The 20,639-nt window shown below is 44.1% G+C and overlaps 1 protein-coding gene across 3 annotated transcripts; it reads left to right on the top strand.

Moving 5' to 3' along the window:
* The first annotated feature begins 1,011 nt into the window (after positions 1 to 1,011).
* On the top strand, positions 1,012 to 11,544 carry TENT5A (terminal nucleotidyltransferase 5A). 3 transcript variants are annotated; one of them, XM_083497482.1, is made up of 3 exons: positions 1,012 to 1,385; positions 4,099 to 4,672; positions 6,202 to 11,544. In XM_083497482.1, the coding sequence occupies exons 2-3, from the start codon at positions 4,187 to 4,189 to the stop codon at positions 6,979 to 6,981; spliced, it is 1,266 nt and encodes a 421-aa protein (XP_083353608.1). In that variant the 5' UTR covers positions 1,012 to 1,385; positions 4,099 to 4,186; the 3' UTR covers positions 6,982 to 11,544. The 3 variants fall into 3 exon arrangements, with proteins under 3 accessions (XP_083353608.1, XP_083353606.1, XP_083353607.1); XM_083497480.1 differs by having other exon boundaries at positions 1,012 to 1,407; XM_083497481.1 differs by lacking the exon at positions 1,012 to 1,385 and adding an exon at positions 3,298 to 3,618.
* The last annotated feature ends 9,095 nt before the right edge of the window (positions 11,545 to 20,639 follow it).

The following is a 20,639-nucleotide window of genomic DNA, read 5'->3' as shown; positions in this document are numbered from 1 at the left end:
TTTCTCCAAGGAGCTCAAAGTGGCACACGTGGTTTTCTCCCTCCTTATTTAATCGCCCCCCCCCCCAACAATCCTGTTGTGTTGAAAGGCAGGGCTGACCTTGTTCAGCCAGTGAACTTCGGGGCCCAATGGGGATTTGAACCCTGGTGTGCTAAAGTCTGACCACATTTGCTATGATGTAGAGTGTCCCCTGCTTCACTGCTCTTCCTTCCACAGGCCAACAACCCCTTGGCTGCAGCTATTAAACTATGTTTTATGCTCAGTCCCAGATCGCGTGTGACTAATGATAGGAATAATGCCATCCCTACGCGACCACAAACTCTTCACATATCTAGCAGGGCAGAGGTAGCCAATATGCTGCCATCCCCCGACACTGTTGGCCACCATTCCTGACCACTGGCCATCATCATAAGGATGGGGGGACGCATCATCACATTGGGCTAGCCCTGGGTTTCGGGCGTGTGGTCCAGGCAGCATCAAGTCATTAATCTGTGTTGCCACTACAAACGCAGGCAAACTTTCACAGCGAAAGCCAGCAGCTGCCTCGCAGTCAAGGCCTCCTATTAAAGACGGATGTTGCCCATCTCTCTCTGCAGCCCCACGGCTTTTACAGAGAAACCTTCTCGGAGTAGCAGCCCGAGCTTGCGTTCTCTACTACAACCTAGCCCCAAAGGCAGCGCTTCCTCCCGCCGACCTCTGCTAATTGGGAAGGGGGGGAAAGAGGGGAAAGGCCTTCTTTTTCTTCTCGCCCCGCAGCACAGCGAGGCTCCTAAGACGCAGGATCTTCTCGCAAGCGCCTGTGAATAGGCAGCTCTTCGGTGCGTGGGCGTGTTTACTCTCCCCCTCCCTCCTTCCCTCCCACGGCTCATTCACTCGGAGCTGGCACGCTTACGCTGCTTCTCGAGCCCTTCTCCGATTGGCTCTTCACCCCAGGGGCCTGGAGGAGGAAAATAAAGCGTCACGGCCAAGCCGGCGCTGATTGGCCAGGCTCTTCTCACATCACAGGCTTTCGGAATAGCCCTGCAGCTGTTGCTGGAACGTCAGTACCTGTGACGTTCTATCTGCTCCATTCCTATTATTGCTCCTCCAGCTGCTGCTGCCGCCGCTGTTTTCGCTCACCCCCCTCCGCGCCTCTCTTTAGCCTTCATATTCCTGCGAGAAACGTGACAGCCACCTCTTCGACCATGCACGAGTCTTCGGCCACCAATCCTGCTCTGTCATGCCTCTAAAGTCCTACGCACCAAATATATAAAGAGGAATCGAATCTGCGCAGGTGGAGTCTCTGGGAAATCGCGCTTTACCCCTAGATTGCTCAGATGTCAGATTATTCTGTGGTCACGCACTGAAGAATTAAACCGCTGGGAGAGAGAGAGAGAAAGAGAAGAGTGAGTTTATATATATATATAAGTGAGTTTATATATATTTATATATCTATTCCCCATTACCCATTGTGCATGCATGATCAAACGCAAACTTTTTTTCCAGGGACATTCACAACTGCGTAGCTAAGGAAATCTAACCCTCGTTTAACGACCTTTTAGGTTTTTCCAGTAGAAAAAAGAAAGTCTAGCAGCAATAAAAGGGACTGGTTCTCCAAGCAGACAACCTTTGCATTATATCGTGTGTTTTTTGCTGTGTGTGCTGTAGAATCCACAGGAAGGAGAATCTGTTCCTTCCCCGCGCGCTGCTTGTGCGCAGTTCCATCTCATAGCTGGAGCGGAAGGCGATGGTTCTGCCATTGGGCTGTTAAATCCACGGCGTACTGGGGAGCCACTTTCAGAGAATAAAAACGAGAGGGGAGTAGGTGACAACATTTTGGATTAGGCCAACTTCTTCCTGTGAAATGACGTGCTAGCGGCACAGCGCTATGGATCTGGCCAAGTGGAAGGTGGTCTAATAAAAAGCTGGCAGCGCTATTTTGCACTTACTGTACTCCTGTCCTTCGCAGCAACAGGTGGTGGTGAACTCTGGATTTCTTCCTAGCCAGTTCCTGCAGTCATTTTATTATTTCCAGCTGCAAATCAGGGCTTTCTTTGCCCAGGATTATTGCTTCGGGTATGTCCAGAATCCAGTCCCAAAACGTCTTGACCTCCCCAATCTTAAAAGCGCCCCCCCTTACTTCACCGGGGTATTTTTAAGGACAGTACTTGGAACGGTGGTTCTGATTGCCAGGCGCACCTGCATTCTACCTTTTATTCCGGGCGGGGGAATAATGTCTGCGCCTGGGTGTCCCCCGCCACTCCAGCTTTCTTTAAACGCCGCCGGGGAAGCTGTTTCCCACTTTGTCCCGTGCTTTACAAATAGCTTCAAAAACCAGAAGGCATCGCTGTTTCACTAGCCTGGTGCAGCTGGATGCTTCTCAGGTCCCCCGAGCGCTGTAAAATACTGAGTACGCCGTGTTCAGACGCCTGTGTCCCCCCCCCCCTTTTTGGCAGTTTCTTTTGTTCCATGAACATCCACGGGAATCTTGCCGCTTAAGGTGCACAGCGCAGCCACGCAGTGTCGCCTCCTACTCCTTTCTGGACTGCTCCCCTGACAATTCAATAGAGAGAAAAAGCGGCGGCGGGGTGGGGGTGCCCTCTGTAGAGTAAGTGCTTTGACAACTGGACGCAGTTAAAACAAAGCCGGATACCAGGATCTCTAGAAACCCACAGAGCTGTTTTCAAAATGTTTTTTTTTTTTTTTTTTGGTAAAAGGAACCACCCTTTCTCAGAGACCCCGGGCTGGCTATTTATTAGTGCGAAACGTCCCCGGCTCGGCAATGGATTCCATCCCTGGGTGAAAATGTAACCTACCCCTCCCTCTCGGCCTCCCTCCCGTTTCAGCTCGACACAATCGCAAAGCACAGACTCAGCAGGGAGAGCCAGAGAATGTTCCACATGGAGGCTGACATAACTCCCACCCCCTGTTCCTGATCGAACGCCCGCGGGTCCCTAGTTGACTTGATTTTTTAAAAAAATAAAAATAAAAATTGCAGCCCTCTCGCCTACAGAGCCGCCCCCGCCAAACCCTCAGTGTGCCACTTTTTTTTTTGCCAGCTCCCTCCAGGATGTTCCAGCAGGATCCAGATCCTTCCAACTTTCACCTTTCTTCCCTTTCCAGAAAGGAGAGGATTTGTTTGGCACGGGGGAGGAGGAAGCGGCTCTAGAAAAGCGGCTGGGGAAAGCGTAGGGACCAGCTGTTTATGCAAATATGAAGGGGCGTGTCTGGAAAGGCCTGGGCGAAGGGGGGGGGTTAGGGAGGGAAGGAGAAGAAGTGTCCCTATGCAGATGAGAGGGGCGTGGGCAAGCGGAGGGTGGCTCGGATCCCCGGAAGAGCGAGAAAGCCCATATAAAAAACTACAGAGGACATTCCCAAGCAGAACCAGCAAAAGCTCTAGAGGCGACCTAAGGCTGCGCAGGGCGAGCGGGAGTAGCTCCGGGGAAAGCGCGACGCCTGCTAGCTGGGCGGAAGAACCGGGCAGGATTCCGGAGGAAAGCTTTGCGTCAGGCGGCTCTTCCAGTGGCGCAAGGGGTGCAGGCTGCCTGCCCTCGCCATCCTTCGCTGCTATCCGTCAGGAGGGCAGCTAGATCACACGCGCGCGCGCCACACGGCAGGTGATCTGGAGCAAGCCCCCAGGTGTGTATACTGGCGGATAGATCAGGAGCGGGACGGTGAAAACACACTTAAAACTGCATCCTGTTCCTCCGAAACGATGAGTCCACTCCGGGAGTCGTGGCTTCACTTGAAAGCGCCGCTTAGCTCAGCCAAAGCCGCTTTCCGGGAAGGGAAGGGGGAGCAGGGAGCGCCGGAGAGCTGCTGAGATCCCCCAACCACTTCAGACCTGTCAAGAGGAAGGGGCTTGAAGATCCAGGGCCATAGCTACGGGGGGGGGGGGGACTAGCCGGGTTTTTTTTTGCCCCGGGTGAAGCCTCTAAGGGGGCGCCACTGAGACTCCCAGCGTATGTGTGCGTAAATACGCGCGCGGGGTGTGTGTGCGCCAAACTGGGTGAAATAAAGCTTACTTTCGCCCCTGTGAGGATCGCAGTCTTCGTCATAAGCTATAAATTCCTGATTTTTTGCTTGCCTTTTTTTTAACCCCTCCCCCCGTCCCGCTAGGAGTGGAAGAAGAAGAAACTCCAGCAAAGGAGGCCTCTCTTTCTCTCCATCTATTTGATCCGCTCCAACTTGCAAACGGCGCTGGACCATGGCAGATGAGGAAAATATTCTCAGTAGCAGCACTAGCAGCAGCTCCGACGGCGCCGACGGCGACTGCCCTCGGCAGGCTATTGCCGAGCCGTGCCTGGGTTGTAGCGAGAGCAGCCGCTGCAACGTGCTCAGCTGGGAGCAAGTGCAGCGCCTGGACCGCATCCTGAGCGAGACCATCCCGATCCACGGCCGGGGCAACTTCCCCACGCTGGAGATGCAGCCGCGCCAGATCGTGAAGGTGGTGCGCAGCCGCCTGGAGGAGCAGCGCATCGGCGTGCGCGATGTGCGCCTCAACGGCTCGGCGGCCAGCCACGTCCTGCACCAGGACAGCGGCCTGGGCTACAAAGACTTGGACCTCATCTTCTGCGCCGACCTGAAGGGAGAAGCCGAGTTCCAGACGGTGAAAGACGTCGTCTTGGACTGCCTGTTGGATTTCTTGCCGGAAGGAGTTAACAAGGAGAAGATCACCCCGCTCACCCTCAAGGTAAATGGAAGGCGCTCGCAGTCCCCGGCCGGCTGGGGGAACCTCTTTTCTCGCTTCGCTTCTACCTCTCCAAAATGGGCCGGCACAGAGCAGCGCAGGCGGACAGAATGCAGAAGGCGCAGCCCCTAGGACAAGCTAGCCCTTATTTTAGATTGCAGTGCAGCTGAATAAAAATATTTTTTAAAAATAATTTTTTAAAGGGGGCAGAATACACACACACCATTGCTAAAAAAACAACAACCCCAGGATTATTCATGTACAGGTCCTCCCCTTAAAGCTTTTTGAAATACTAACTTGGCATGGTTCCTTAGAGTGATTCCTAAGTCTCTGTATGTGTGTACATGTGTATGTACAATATTTGCACATCAATGAATTCTTATTTTCTTTGTAAATGCACCAAACCGAAGTACTTGGATTTATGCTAACTTAGCTCCATTAATTTCTCATCAGGCTAAGCCGTTTTAAATACAGTAACTTTCTTTTAATTGGTCTGTGGCTAGGACCGCTCGAGGGGCACGGTGCTCCTCTGTCTCCTTGCCCTGCATAGGCTGGAATGCAAAGGCTGGATTTGCTGTCAAAATACTCTAATAAGGCTGCTCTGCAACCTGTCTTAAGTATGTGAAGAGCCCAGCTCTTTCTTCCATAAAAATGTGCTTCACTTCACTGCTTTGTTCTTAAACACCTTTGCAACGCTGATTAAGTGGCTTAATTAGCTACGGGGAAACTGGATTGCATTGAATCAAGTAACTGTTTTAACCGATGGTGCAGTAAGGGCGTTTTAGATGGTTTAAAGGACCCTAATCCCGTTCCCCTTCTTTAGATGGCAGTGTGGAATGAGCCAGCCCTGCTAAGTTTGGGGGCTGTCCTGCTCATTGTGTTGACATCTACCCCAAGGCCCTGCCTTGGTGGCCCCACAACCGTTATTCTAGATCACAGCAGGGAAAGAAAGGGTTGATTTCCCTCTCTATACCTGCTCTGGTTTTGTCTTGCCTTGTTTTGGGGGTGGGCAAGAGATTATGAAGGTTGAGATAATGTTGAAAGTTCCCAGAATATTGGTTTAAGTTTATTTTTAAGGGAAAGCTACTAGTGATTTTATAAGATACAATCTGATTATTATTCTCCTTTGCATGTATGCTACATTTTAACCGTCTGAAAGAGTCCTGTCCCCTTCACTATATCTCTGTGTGTGCATGTTTGTTTAGCGTGCATCAATTCAATCTCTTTGGAGGAAAAGCCTTAATAAAATCCTACAGAATATGTCCTTTGTGCAGGACCATGCTACAAGCACTCCCTCGCCCTTTGGTCCTATGCAACTGCAGGTCTGCAAAACCGCATGCTAAATCTGTCCACAGTGTCTCTTTCTTACGCCTGGGCTCTGTAAATTTGCTCTGCTGCAAGCTAGGGCAGGGTGGAGCTGGGATCAAATGCAAATGCAGACTCTAAAGAGGAGGTGCTTTTATTGGTTTTCTGATCTGCTCCTCCCTCCTCTCTCTCTCTCCCCCCCCAACCCCGTGTGTTTCAAATTGTAGGAAGCCTATGTGCAGAAAATGGTGAAAGTGTGCAATGATTCAGATCGGTGGAGTCTCATCTCCTTGTCCAACAACAGTGGGAAAAACGTGGAGCTGAAATTTGTGGACTCCCTGAGAAGGCAGTTTGAGTTCAGCGTAGATTCCTTTCAGATCAAGCTAGACTCTCTCCTCCTTTTTTACGAATGCTCAGAGAACCCGATGACTGAAACTTTTCACCCAACTATAATCGGGGAGAGTGTCTATGGGGATTTCCAAGAAGCTTTTGATCACCTTTGCAACAAGGTCATTGCTACCAGAAACCCAGAAGAGATCAGGGGAGGTGGTCTCCTGAAGTACTGCAACCTCCTCGTAAGGGGCTTCAGGGCAGCCTCGGAATCCGAGATCAAGTCTCTCCAGAGATACATGTGCTCCAGGTTTTTCATTGACTTCTCGGACATCGGGGAGCAGCAGCGGAAGTTGGAGTCGTACTTGCAGAACCACTTTGTGGGCTTGGAGGACCGCAAGTATGACTATCTCATGACCCTTCACAGTGTGGTGAATGAGAGCACCGTGTGCCTGATGGGACATGAGAGGAGACAAACTCTCAACCTTATCACCATGCTGGCCATCCGTGTGCTAGCTGACCAGAATATCATCCCCAATGTGGCCAACGTCACGTGCTACTACCAGCCAGCCCCGTATGTAGCAGATGCTAACTTTAGCAATTATTATATTGCCCAGGTTCAGCCAATGTTCCCGTGTCAGCAGCACACGTACTCGACTTGGTTGCCCTGTAATTAGCAGATTTAATAGGCTTGGTGGAGAGTTTGTTTTCTGTCAAGCAAATAAAGGGGGGGAAGGCAGAACACCCCCCCCCTCTTCTCCTTTTTTCCAAAACAAACAATGGGGTGTTTTTTGTGTGTGATGGTGGTCTGCTCTGGCTTTTCAGCTTGAGGGAAGCTGTCGGTTCTTCAGTCTAATGAAACAGAGAGTGATTTAGAAAAAGAACCGAAAGACAAAAAACCTCATTGGATTCTCTACCCCAAAGCACAGAGGCCTGTCATGAAAAGCAAATAGGTCCCCTTGAAGGAAACCAGGGAGGAGGAATGCTTGATGACAATATGGGTTGGTGACGCCTGCTCCCATAGCTATGGCAGAGTGAAAGTTGGGAAGCCTTTATTTTTTAAATGAATCTGCAAAAAAACAAAACAAAACAAAAGACAGGGGAGGAAATGCGAGTGGGGAAGGGAAAGGAAATATGCGTTCAGGAATTTTAATTTAGATTCATAACACAGAGATATGTTGGAATAAGAGATATTTTAGAATTACTGCCTTTGGGGCATGTATTAAGTGCTGTCAGTGGAATGAACCCATAGAATGTATAGCTTGCTTGAATAGAAAGCTTTAAGAGAACCAGCTTGCTCCAAAATGGGGGAAAAAAGCAGTTGTAGGTGGGTACAGTTATTATTTTTTTAAAGAGAGAAATGGGGGGGGGGAAGAGATTATGACAAATTTCATTATTTCCAGCTGTGTGTGTGCTTCACATTTTGTAAAAAAGAAAATGTGGAAAAGCCAGAAAACCAGCTGTAGCAAGCATCATATGCTTCAGGACCAAAGATTTCTCAGATAAGTTATCCAAGCAAGTAGAAAGCAGAGTAGACTATTAAAAAAAAAAGAGGAAAGATAAGATATTACTATATTTGTACATGCTAATGTTAAACAAAAGTGCCTGATACCTTTAGAAAATTTGAAGTGAGAAAAATATAGTTTTGTGGTTTAAACTTGCATTTTGTTTTTATCAGGGACACAAGAAACAAACAAACAAACAAAAAAGCTTGTGAATAAATGGTGGAGGAAATGCCTATTTTTTTGCTGGCAAATACCTATATAAAGTTTCTATTGTTGGTGTGATGTTATCATAGGTACATGTGTGTATGTGTGTATATTGTTGTGTGTGTGTGCGTGTGTGTGCGCGTGTGTATGTATGTATACATGCATACACACATATTTTCAATATGGTCTGGGAAAATGTAGCAATTTTAAGGAATGTTTTAAATAAAATACAGTGTGTTTTCCAGTCTGCAACAGGATATCATAATGCTGTGGGCACTTTGCAGAGAGTTATCCTGCACCAGAAAATCTGAATAAACAAACTATTCATAAGCAAGATGGGATTCAAAGATGCATTTGGTTGCAAGAACATAAACAAATCCATTGGGTTACTTGTGAGCCATACTAGTTTCAAACATTTCACCCACTGATCCTTTTGTCCCCTGTAATATGTTTTGTACTGTAATATGGTTTTGACAGTTAATTCACTAGTACCATGATTGCATGCCTCTCTGATGTACAGACAACCATCAGAATGTGGCTCAGATGGATAGCTCCCTTGACAGCTAAAGAATATTGTATTTGAATAATAATTATTGACATTTAAAAAGAGCAAGCAGAATGCACTGTGCATTCCAGGACCACTAAAAGTTAGTAAATGTGAAATTGAACCATTATGAAGACTGTTGCATGGATTTTGGAAATCTATATTTTATATTACACACACACATTTTTATGCAAGTATTAAACAATTTTGGTTGTCACACTGCGTTTTCCAGTTTAGTACTGTACCTTATTTAAAATGATTAATCTTTTGCATTGGGACAAATAATTTAATTTCCTTTCTCTCAAGAGACTTAGGGGAATGCTGGGAAATCATTTTACTGGGAGGGTTTTTATACCCTCACCACTGTAGTGATGATTATACAAAAGAACCATTTCTTCTTTTTTCATCCAGCCACTTTTTTTTTAAAATTAAAGCAAACAAAATCTAACTTAACACCTCAGTCACAATCAAACACAGCGTTAAGTGCTCTTACGTCCGGAAACGTAAAAATCTTTGGGTTCCAAATCTGTGTTGGATTGCGGCCTACACATTGTTTTATTAATGCTAAGAAAGGAAGCCAAGGTTACAGTTTGGGGGAGGAAACTGAACTAAGCCACCCACCACTGCGGAATCAAAGGGAGAGAAATACACGCTGCACAGGGAAATGTTCAAGCAACATAAAATATTTAAAGGGGAGGGATTAGTAAACTGCTAACCAGGCAATTTAGCATCCCATTGTCCTAACAAAGCTACTGGCAATACATTTGTCCCTTCCCCCATTATCCATTACTGAAGCTTTTCTATTCTTAACCATCCCTTTGTGTCTGAAGGTCAGTTTAACAGGACCCCAGCTTGTTTACTCAAGTCTCTTCCTTGTGAATTCTGCAGGAAATGTAAAATTAATTTCCATCTTGGCAGTCGGTCCCCCAGTCGTCACTTTTTGCTTGTCTGTTCACTACCCACAGCCTGCTTAGAAAATCGCAAACCTCACCCTCATAACAAATGCACATCTAGTCAGTGCTCAGTTACGAAAATGAAATGTCCTCTTTCCATTGGCCCAGCGAATCAGCAGGGAGATGTGCTTTGTCAAAATCAGAGTCTAGCCTGTTGTTGCTCAGAGGGGATTTCTGAGGGAAGCTGAGCAGAAGGCTGGAGCAAGAGGATCAGCTGGTAATGTGGTGTGTCCTTTCCTACCACAGCTATTTTGCTGCAAATAAATGAGTCATCCACTATTGAAAAGGGTTTGGGGTATCTGGCAGTGCTTCAGCCACAAAATGCTGATAATAGAGTATAGACATTTTTTCCCCTTTGGAGCAGCCTTTTCCCTCTTTTAAGAAAACCAAACATGGCTATTGTTAGTCTGAGGATTACAGGGTCACTGTCTCTCTTCTCCTCCCCCTTCCCTCTCGTAGTTCAGGTAGATGCATCTCATGGCAAGCAGCAAATGCTTGCCTTGCATCACATGCCCCACAAGCTCTGTTCACTAGGTGAAATAGCTCTCTCTCTCTTTTTTCCTCTCTGCTTTAAGGAGCCAGCAATCTTCAGCCACTAACAGGGCTTTGTTGCATCTGGCTGGCAGTGGAGGTTGTTTTTAAACCGTCTGGTGATAGTGATGAGAAGATGCTTTGACTCTAGGTCAAAACTAAAATAACAGCATATTTTCAGAACACGTTGGCTTCTGTGATTTGCAGACCTAGTCCCTCATATGGCCAAACAGCACCCCCCCCCCGATCCTTCTCCAATTTTATTAAACTAGCACATTCATAAGAAGAAAATGTTTGTTACTCTTAGGATCTGGTCCTTCTATTCATTCAGCAAAAGCTTCAAATGCATTTTAAAGAAACTAGGTTTTAAGCAACTAGCTTAAGATGTTGTCTTAATTACAGTCCTATGGTTTGTGTTACTGTTGGGTTAAATGTGAATCAAAGAGGAACTAAACCTCTTCTGATATGTCATTGGGAGATGAGGAAGGCAAAGACATCAGATCCTTTTTGAAGAACTAGTAGAATCCGCAGTTTGTTATCGTTCGTTATTGTGAAACTTCAGTTGTCCGTGTCTGCTATGTGGACCTCAGGTGATTGCATATCACTTTTATACTTATGTAAATATCACTCTCATTTATCCAAACATTTCATTTTCAGTCCTGGGTCATTCAGTTCAGATAAATGGAATCATACTGTGTATATATAATCCACAATATGCAAAAACAAAACAAGAAAAAAATGGGGAGGGGGGAATAAAATGGAAGCAGGATTCATATTTTCATAACTCTTTTTATTTAAATGCTTTAAGACTTGTTTGCTGCTATGTATTGCACAAAGTTTCATGCACAGCTTATAAATGCCTGTTGTAAGTGCTTTATATGTGAGTTGTATTATATTGAAGACTCATCCATTCCGAGAAAGCTTTAAATAGTTTGTGGAAAGAAAAACGTGTAAAGAAAAATGAAAATGAAATGGAGAGAAATATATCTATCTAATGACATATTAAGCACTTTTTGTTTTGTTTTTTTCTTGGTTTTTTTGTGTGTGTATTGCTTTCTGATTTCCACTGCGATGACAAAAATCCAAAATCCATGTACAGGTGTTGTTGTTTTTTTGGGTTTGCTTTCTTAGCAAGCCGTGATTATACCTAGTTAAACATCAGAAAGGCCTGCAGACTTCAGGACTGGTTGAACGTGGCACCACAAACACTTGCAGTCTGTGGGAAGTCAAGTGATGCTGAATTTGTTCTCCTGTGGCATTCCGCACAACTTTAGTCTTCAGCGAGACATTCTGCTGCATCAAACCGCTCCCCTTGGACTGTTCCTTTAGGAACTTTTTGACTCTGGGTTCTGTTGGAGGCTGAAACAAAAAGTGGATGGGAAACAGACACTTCTAACCAAGTAAAGCATTTGCTCCAGTGCTAGCGGGAACAGATTGTGAATTTTGTTTACAGCATCCAATATTTGGATTTTTTTGTAAATAAAAATGATGTTATTTTTTCTATTTATCTGTGTCTGGTGTTTTCAGTTCCTCAGATAATTTCCGCCTTTTTTGTAATTAATGTGGCTTGACTTCCATTGGAAAGAGCAATGGTAGCTCATTTCTGAAAAGCCGCTTTTTCATTGGGGACAGTATAAATTTGGGTTTCATCAGAAACAATTGAGCCTTAGTTCCAGAACATTGGACAGGACACTGAGTAACATAAATATCAGAAGCGTGAGAGTGCCAGTGGGCTATGAATCCTCATGAAACAGTTGGGAGTTTTAGAAATAACATTGTACTTCATATGCAATGCAATCCTATGTTTACACATTTATTCTCCTCCACTGTTATTTTCCTAGCTTCATTCTGAGTATATTATTTATCCTTTACACCCATTAAAATGGAGAATCACTTCCATGATGCCAAGGATTTAAGGAAGGGAAGCATAATGATGTAATCCTGCATGCACTCTCCTGGGGTTAATTGCCACAATCTTACACAGGTCTACTCAGAAGTCAGCCGTCATGGGCCTTTTTCCGCATGGGAGGGGGGATGTAGGCTTCTGAACCCACCATCAGAGCAAAAGAGCTGCCCAGTCAATAACTTCAAAGAAAGCAGGCTGAAAAAGAAATAAGACCAGTGTTACTTACTGTGAAATGCTTTATAAATCCAAAGCATTTTGAGTCGTAAGCTCTTCTTCAGGAAATTTTGCATTAGCGTTTCCATAGCAAAGCTCTCAGTCAAATAGTTTGGACAATTCCCTATAGAAAAGACTAGAATTGTGTTGGATGTATAAGGATTTACAAAATCAATGTTTTATAACACTCTTGGATTCCGCCCCACTCCTTTGCTTGAGGCTTCTGAAATAATTCCAAGTCTAGACACATAAAAAAGAGAGGTTTTCCAGTCCTCAAAAACACTTTGGCTCCTTCTAACATCACATCTACAGCTCAAGAGCTGCTGTAACATGGTTCCTCCCCAAACTGCCAAAAAAAGCCCAAGTCATAAAGAGTCCAAGTAGTGGCTTTTTCAATGTCTTCTGCACAATCTATATTTAAAACACTCGTATACCACTTCAGCAATCATAGCTTCCCCCAAAGATTCATGGGAACTAGTTTGTTTACGGTGCTGGGAATTATAGATCTCTGGAGGAAACTACAGTTCCCAGCATTCTTTGGGGGAAGACATGTGCTCTAAATGTATGGTGCAGATGTGACCGTAGGCAACCAGAGGCCTATCTAGGGTCCCTTGTGCCCCTGGCAAGGTGTTGCATCGACATCTCCTACCTCCACACTTTTGATTTTGCTATGATAGCAGCAGCACATCACTGGTGCAAGGAACCCTAGGTAGACCTCTGGAGATATAGAAGAACATACAAAAGAGAAAATAAACCTAATTCATCCCATTTCCAAAGAGACAGTTGACATAGTGTGCTCAAACTGATGTGAACACCAGAGAGGCTAAAGCAACTGAAGGCTGTCAGAAGAGAAGAAGAAGAAGAACAGGGTTATGGTGTTTCAAATGACATTTTCTTATCTCAGGTTGTGCTGAGAAGACCCAAGGAAAGGTGTCACGTAAGTGAACTCTCAGTGGGTGGAGTGAAAGTGGATTCTGTCACATTAGCACAACAAATCCACTTTTCTTTTCTTTTTAAGCATCTGGAGTTTTTGCAGCAGTTTGGAAAGTGCCAGGGAAATGTATTGACAAGTGTGGAATGGACAGATGACTAATGAGAAGCCATCTAAACACCCCGTAAGCAAATCAGGAAGAATGCAGAACAAATGCTCACAGTCATCTAACAGCTCAGTAATGGCCGGATATAATCGAATGTCTGTGTAAGCTTTGTGCAAGCAAATCAGAATGAATGTTCAATAAGCAGGTCGTCTGGAGGGGCCAAATAACAGGGAGAGTTTGAGTCTGAAAAGGAGAGAGGGGGAGGGGGGATTACAGCAAGAATAATAGAGTTGGGCAGGCACAAAACGGGGGACAGCGCCCCCTTAGCACCCCCACAATACACATAAAACATATTACATATTATTACATATTACTGGCAGGACCGATTCTGAGTTCTCCTACCACCTGGCAGGCCGTCCACCCACCTGTCAATCATCTGATGCCAGGTGAGGCATGTTTACTTTGGAGGGTGGCCTGAGTTCAAGTCATGCTGCAGACAAAAGATGTGTGTTGATTCAGGCTGAGCTTGAGGACCCTGCAGCGTGCAACTGGTGCATATTTCAAGCCCTGCTTTTGGCAGGGATCAGTTGTGCTGCAATGTTTCAGATGGAGGAACTGATGGGGAACTTCATAGCCGAGTTGAACCCAGCAGGCTTGATGTCAGTGCCTACCAGCTGGTCAGCACTGTCAGCCAGCCTACTATCACACTTTAACCAGGTCTCTATCTCTCCGACACCTGCTGTCACATGTGTGGTGCAGGTGGGTGGGGTTAGAAGGAAACAACATTGTGGGCTCAGATGTAACCCTGGCAGGCCTACTTAGGCCATTGAGCCAAAGGTTCCTACCCCTGCAATTGAGGCTAGCTACTGAGAAGTCATCACCACACATGCATTGCATGCCTCCAGCCAGCAGAGGGCTGGAGGCTTTTCCTACCAAACCCCAAGCTCTATCCCAGGTGTCCCAAACTTGGGTCTCCAGCTGTTGTTGGACTACAACTCCCTTCATCCCTAGCTAGCATGACCAGTTGTCAGGAATTATGGGAAATGTAGTCCCCAAACAGCTGGAGACCCCAGTTTGGGAAACCCTGATCTACCCTCTATCCACTTTCTCCCTCCTTCCCTCCTGCAAGAGGCAGCCGTGAAACCAGCTTTCACCATGTGGGCTTAGACTCTAAAGCAGCGGTTCTCAACCTGCGGGTCCCCAGATGTTGTTGGACTACAACTCCCATCATTCCTGAGTTCTGGCCTTGCTAGCTAGGGGTGATGGGAGTTGTAGCTCAACAACATCTGGGGACCCACAGGTTGAGAAAGGCTACTCTAAAGCCATTCTTGCAAATATGAAAAAACTACAACCTGTAAATAATTCTTTTTTTAAAAAATCCAACAAGTACCCTGTGTGTTTTATTTACCTTTTTAAAGCAATGCTAGTGATGTTTTAATGAGACAACAGGTGATGGAGGGGCAGGCTAGATCCAGCTTCCAAGCTATTAAATCTGCTATTAACCAACCCATTTTTCTTTAAATGCAAGCTTCCATACCAGCAATGACTGCAGATGTATAAGAGGTTATCCCTCACCCCACTTATTGGATTTTGTGCAGTAACGGGGAATCCAGATTAAATACACACACACACACACACACACACACAGAGAGAGAGAATGGCCTGACATTCTGATGATAACAACATTACGTAGACACTGCAAAAGAACTTTTCTACCTGAGCAGCACTGATTCCACAATGAAATCTGATCTGTAAGCATCCTAACTTGTAAAGCAGTGAGCAGAGAGAGTTAGAATTAGATGCTAAAGAGTGTCCCTGAGAAAGAACAACTGTTAGAAATATATTGTGCCCAATAATGATAATTTAGACACCTCACTAATTTTCTTTTGCACCTGGAGGCTGCCTTCCTTTTTCAAACATTTAATACACAATTAAATTAATGTGAGCCATAATCTGCCTGTTAATCTGTTGCCTTCTTGCCATTTGCATGCTGTGTGATTACTGATTGCAGACAGGCTAAAGTCCTACAAATATAGCTCACAAAAATGATACAGAATTAGGCAACTATATTTTGTGCTCAAGCTAGAATTAATCATTTGTCTAGCAATTCATCTCTACATAGGAATCTCAGTCTTGAAAGATCTAGTTCCCTTAGCCAATTAGGAACCAATCTAAATTTAGCCAATCTAAACTGGAGGGTTCCTAGTTTTCTTTCTTTTCTTTTAAAAAATTAATGTTTATCATAGATCCATTCCTTGATCTTCTTAGAGACACCCCGGTTGCTTGCAGGCTAATCCATTTCAGTAAAGAATGTTGTACAACTTAGCAGGCATTATTTAACTAAATGACTGTAGAACTGAATAAAATAACTCAAATAACTGGATCTAGAAAGGCATGATCTGTTCTCAAAAAAACAAAAAAACCCTCCAAAAACTGAAAACTCTAGGATCCTTTTTTTTTTAAAGGGGGGAAATGAGTTCTTTTGGCATTAAAAAAGTTTTAAAATCAATTGTAAAAAAAAAGTGTTTGGATGGAGAACAGGAAAGACAGCATGAGTCTGTAAAAATCTGGCAATGGGGCCATGAAAATTTGGCTGCAGATAAATGTTTGTGGCTTTCATCAAACAGTATCTAAATGGCATTAATAAATGAGAACTGTAACAGCACACAGCACACAAGTAAAAGTGCTCAATAAATATTTTTGCATATGTGAACATAGTTTTCAAATATGAAAGAAAGGAGAGGGGGAAAACACAGACAAAACCTTCATTCTATTGGTACAAATCTTTTATTAATTTGGGGGGTTGGGGAAACTCAGCCCCCTCAGTCCAGAAAGTATTTTCTGCATGCAGTTGGGATGTTGCATGCAGGGAACAGCTGTTCCTCATAGAATGCATTACGGGGTCCTACAGCATGCAAAAAACACACAGGCAGATCTGCTGGCCTGCCTTCTGCATGTCGAAAGCTCCAGAGTATCCTGCTTTGTGTGCACCATTAACACTGAATGTACACATCTGCAGGTGGATCTACAGGGTGGATCTGCATATCCATGTCAGAGTAATCACTGCACACGTTACTAGCTTTGAGCAGGTGTTATGTATTCAGTGGTCTGCTTGCCTGAGCTTGAGTCTGGACCAAGGATTCTGAGCCCCTGTGTTCTGATTTGATACATGATATCCAATCACAGAACATTTCAGGATTTGGGCCTCTGCCATTGGCCCTTAAACTCCGAGTCATGATTCGCAGCTTGGAAGTTTAGATAGCCAATCATGTTGTGAGTGGGAGTGGCCCAGGCCTTCAGAAATGTATATAAGCAGTTGCTTTGCCACTGTTGTTCAGTTATGTTAGTTCAATAAAGGTTCTTGCTGTTAATAATAATAATAATAATAATTATTATTATTATTATTATTATTATTATTATTATTATTATTTATTTATATCATGCCCATCTGGCTGGGTTTCCCCAGTCACTCTGGGTGACTTATAACACTGTGTTTTGCCTTGTGGGAACCAACTTACACTTCAGTACCCTTCTGTTGACATGTGGATCAAGCTCTTTGGTCTTCTACAGCTGCTTCAGTATTAACAATGAGCCATTTATACCACATCCACACTATACTTTTCAAACACTATTATACCACTTTTAACAGCTACGGCTTCCCCCAAAGAATCCAGGGAACTGTAGTTTGTTGAGGGTGCTGAGCATTCATATTCCATTCACAGGGTTATAATACCCAGAGTTCCCTTACGAGTCTACAGCTCTTAACCACTACACCACACTGGCTCTCATTAAAGGGGAGGTGTTTTGTCCATATGTCCAGAGGAAGGTGAGGGGCCATAGCACTCCCCAAGGTGGCGATTCTGATGGGCTTCTCCTATTTGATGTATGTCACAGGACAGTCCTATCCCAGAATCAACCCCCAGGTTAGCAGTCAGCAGGAGGCCTGACTGAATCTGGAAATACCCAATGCCTGATCCAAAATGTACTTACAACTATAATCAAAAAAGTTGTGGCCTATTTCCATCCCAGAAGTTGTCTTGAGATTCTTTTCCTTCTCCTCACATGGTACCCCAATGACGGGCTCCCTGCGCCTTGAGAAGCAATGTGTGTGTGTGATCACCAATGTGCAGGGTTGTGATTCATGAATGGAAGAGTCGCAAAAGAGGCTGTGTGAGTGCATGCTATGCAATCTTTTGTCTTGCTTTCTACATTGCTGCCAGGAGTGTGTACAGTTGTGAATACTGCCGGTTCCAGGACTACTGGTGTCAGGCTCCTAGCAGTTGTGGAAGAAAATATAACCATCTTGGAATGCTGCTATGAAGTGGAATGATGAGGATGAATTAATTATTTGCATTCCTCAAATGAACCTTATTGCAAGGAGTATCACATATGGCTCCCTCTTCAAAATGCTATTACTACGACTACTATTTTTGTCCTATTTTTCCTCATTGGCTTTGTAAACACCTACATGTTGACATCTCACATTTTAACAGTATTGCAGGGTGGTAGGAAAGACAGTCCTAACTTTATCATTATCATGCCGAGGGTGATGAATTCCTTCATAAAGTTTTGCCTATTTTGTACTTTAAAAAAAGCATATACAAAGATTGAACGGAACCTTTACTGAGCCATGCTCAGAGTGCGGTGACATGCTGCCTGTGTGATACGAGGGATTTATGAGTTTGGGGATAAGTTATTTCAGAAACCCAAGTGATGGAATGTTCTATCCAGAATCTCCTATGCAAGCTATAGACTGATTTTCCAGGACGCTGTGTACCTCTCGCTGGTGCCAAAATTTTCCGGTGGATCTGCTGCCAAAAACTGCCAAAAATGTGATGTTATAGTAAAATTCAATACATTTGGCTATATTTATTCCTGAGGATTGTCGGATAAGATCATCTGTAGCAGCAGTAGCACTGACAATCCTACAGATTGGGCAAAGGCATCATTTATAGGCTTTGAGATGCATATCAGAAGCTGTGTATATAGTCTGTTAATCTGCAGATAGGTGACAAGAGCACTATAAAGCCGTATTAACGTTTCGTGACGGAAACAAAGCTCTAACCAGAAAGGCCTTATAAAGCACCCAAAGTAGACCACGACATTTTATTGCATGTTTACATATCTTCAGACTATTCAGGGGTGATCTAAGCAGGCTTGGGATAAGAATGCAGAATTCAAGTAGTAAACCTCAAACTGCTTTGTTCCAAGTGTTGCAGTGCAGTCCAATGGAACTACTTCAGAGTTTGTGGTTTAAGACTCCCTGCCTATGCACATAATGTTGCATTCCTAGGCTCACTTGCCTGGCACTTATCTCCCACTGAACTCAATGGGACTTCTGTGCAGACATGCATAGGATTGCACTGCAAATTCCTAACATTTCCATTGCTCTCTCTTTCTTGATGCAACAAATTTATATTTATGCACATTACATTACGGAAATCAGTTGGCTGAGTTCGATTCCTACAATAGCATCTTGTCCTTTTATTTATCTCCTTTGCACTTAGATTGATTCTGTCCCTTATCTACATCATCTGTCAAATACACACTATTTAAATCCAAATGCATTTATGCCTTCAGTGTTTTTATTTTATTCCTGAGGATGCTGCCCCTCTCATTCATTTAATTCTACCCCCTTGCTTTTCAAAGCAGAAATCAGGACGAGGCCCAAACAGGCTAGTTTGGAAAGTACATTAGGATGTCCCCCCCTAAATGACCATTCAAACAACTAATAGGCCATGTCTACGCTACCTAACATAGTACTGCCCAGCCAAATATATATCCCGTGGGTTGCTGATCATCAGATTTCCCCCCAACACAGGCTGCACACAGCTGTTAGCAGTGGAAGAAAGACTCAGATTCATGGTTTGCTACTGCTAACTGGACAAAAAGATCTTGTACCACAGCTTTTGAACAAACACTATAGTGCTGTAAGATTTTTTTTATTTTACTAGAGAGGTCAATCCACAAACATTTTCTATTTTATAGCTTCCTGGGGGGATGCATGTTAGACTGCCGTCCTGGGATGATGACAATCTTATTCCTCTTGACTTTTACTGATAAATAGCAAAACAAAAACACAAAAATAAATACAGAATTTAAAACAAGCATGCATAATTTAAAATACAGAATGTAAAACAAATGAAACCCCTTCCATCCTCTTATAGCATGCCAGTGCTATATGTTTTACTTACCTTTACAGTATTGCTGTCTACACAAGACCAGAATGTCTGTACAGTGGTACCTCAAGCTACATACGCTTCAGGTTAAATATGCTTCAGGTTACAGACTCCGCTAACCCAGAAATAGTGCTTCAGGTTAAGAACTTTGCTTCAGGATGAGAACAGAAATCGTGCTCCGGCAGTGTGGCGGCAGCAGGAGGCCCCATTAGCTAAAGTGGTGCTTCAGGTTAAGAACAGTTTCAGGTTAAGTACGGACCTCCAGAACGAACTAAGTACTTAACCTGAGGTACCACTGTATAACAAGCCAATGATAGTCCCAGATAAGGGTGTTAGATTGCTGACAAGCAAATTAATGATGGCATAAGTTTTCATGGAGTAGATGCCATAAAGAACAAGGCATGAAGTATTATCCTCAAATGACAGGGTAATCCATCTCCAAACATGATGTATCCTGTCACCTTCCAACAATGCCCTCCTTTCTACCACAAGGAAAATGCTTCAGTTTTTCAAGGCACCCGGCTGCTGGTCTTAAAGTTGGCATTTTGAAATGAAGAAACTTTAAGGGGCGACTCCAGTACAAACTTGCTGAATTTAAACTTAGCAATGTGTTTGGATCTCTTTGCTTAGCCTTGAATCAAAGTACTGATTTCCTCTCCCTCTATTAAGGATGAAGGAGCAACATATGAACCAAAACACAGCTATCCCGTGCGAGTCACACCTTTCTGAATTTTGCAATGCAGTTCTCCAGCTAAGTAAACTATACAAAAATGCATATACTTGGGTAAAGTGTGCATAAGAAGGTGTATATTAGTAAAATAACATCCAGACATGCATTCTATTAGAGAGAAAAAAGTTCTGCAAAAAATGTATACATCAGGCAAAATGGCATGCATATTGGAGAAATTCATAATTAATTTGCATGAGGAGTCTTTTAAATAAAATTTACAATCCAGTGTGGCAAGAAGAACAGAATTTTAGACTAGGAAAAAGGATAAGGTTACCAGATTTTTTTCATTGAATCCGGGGACACTTTTCAACTTCAGTCGGAATGATAGGATTTTGTCAGGGGACTGATTTGTAAATCTGGGGATTGTCTCTGGGAAATGGGGACATCTGGTAACCTTAAAAAAGGAAAAACTGAGATAAACCAAAATTGACCGATTAAACCATCCCTACCCACTACATGGAGTTTTATACACTTAAAGGTAAAGGTAAAGGGACCCCTGACCATTAGGTCTAGTCGTGGCCGACTCTGGGGTT

Source organism: Podarcis liolepis (genome assembly GCF_965112155.1).
Source record: "Podarcis liolepis genome assembly, chromosome: 3".
NCBI lineage: Eukaryota > Metazoa > Chordata > Lepidosauria > Squamata > Lacertidae > Podarcis > Podarcis liolepis.
The sequence above is the reverse complement of the archived record's forward strand: the minus strand, read 5'-3'. Positions and strand labels throughout refer to the sequence as shown.

Coding starts and splice junctions, on each gene's coding strand:
- TENT5A (XM_083497482.1), top strand. CDS start 4,187: ATGGCAGATGAGGAAAATATTCTCAGTAGCAGCACTAGCAGCAGCTCC. Junction 4,673..6,201: donor TCACCCCGCTCACCCTCAAG/GTAAATGGAAGG, acceptor TTCAAATTGTAG/GAAGCCTATGTGCAGAAAAT.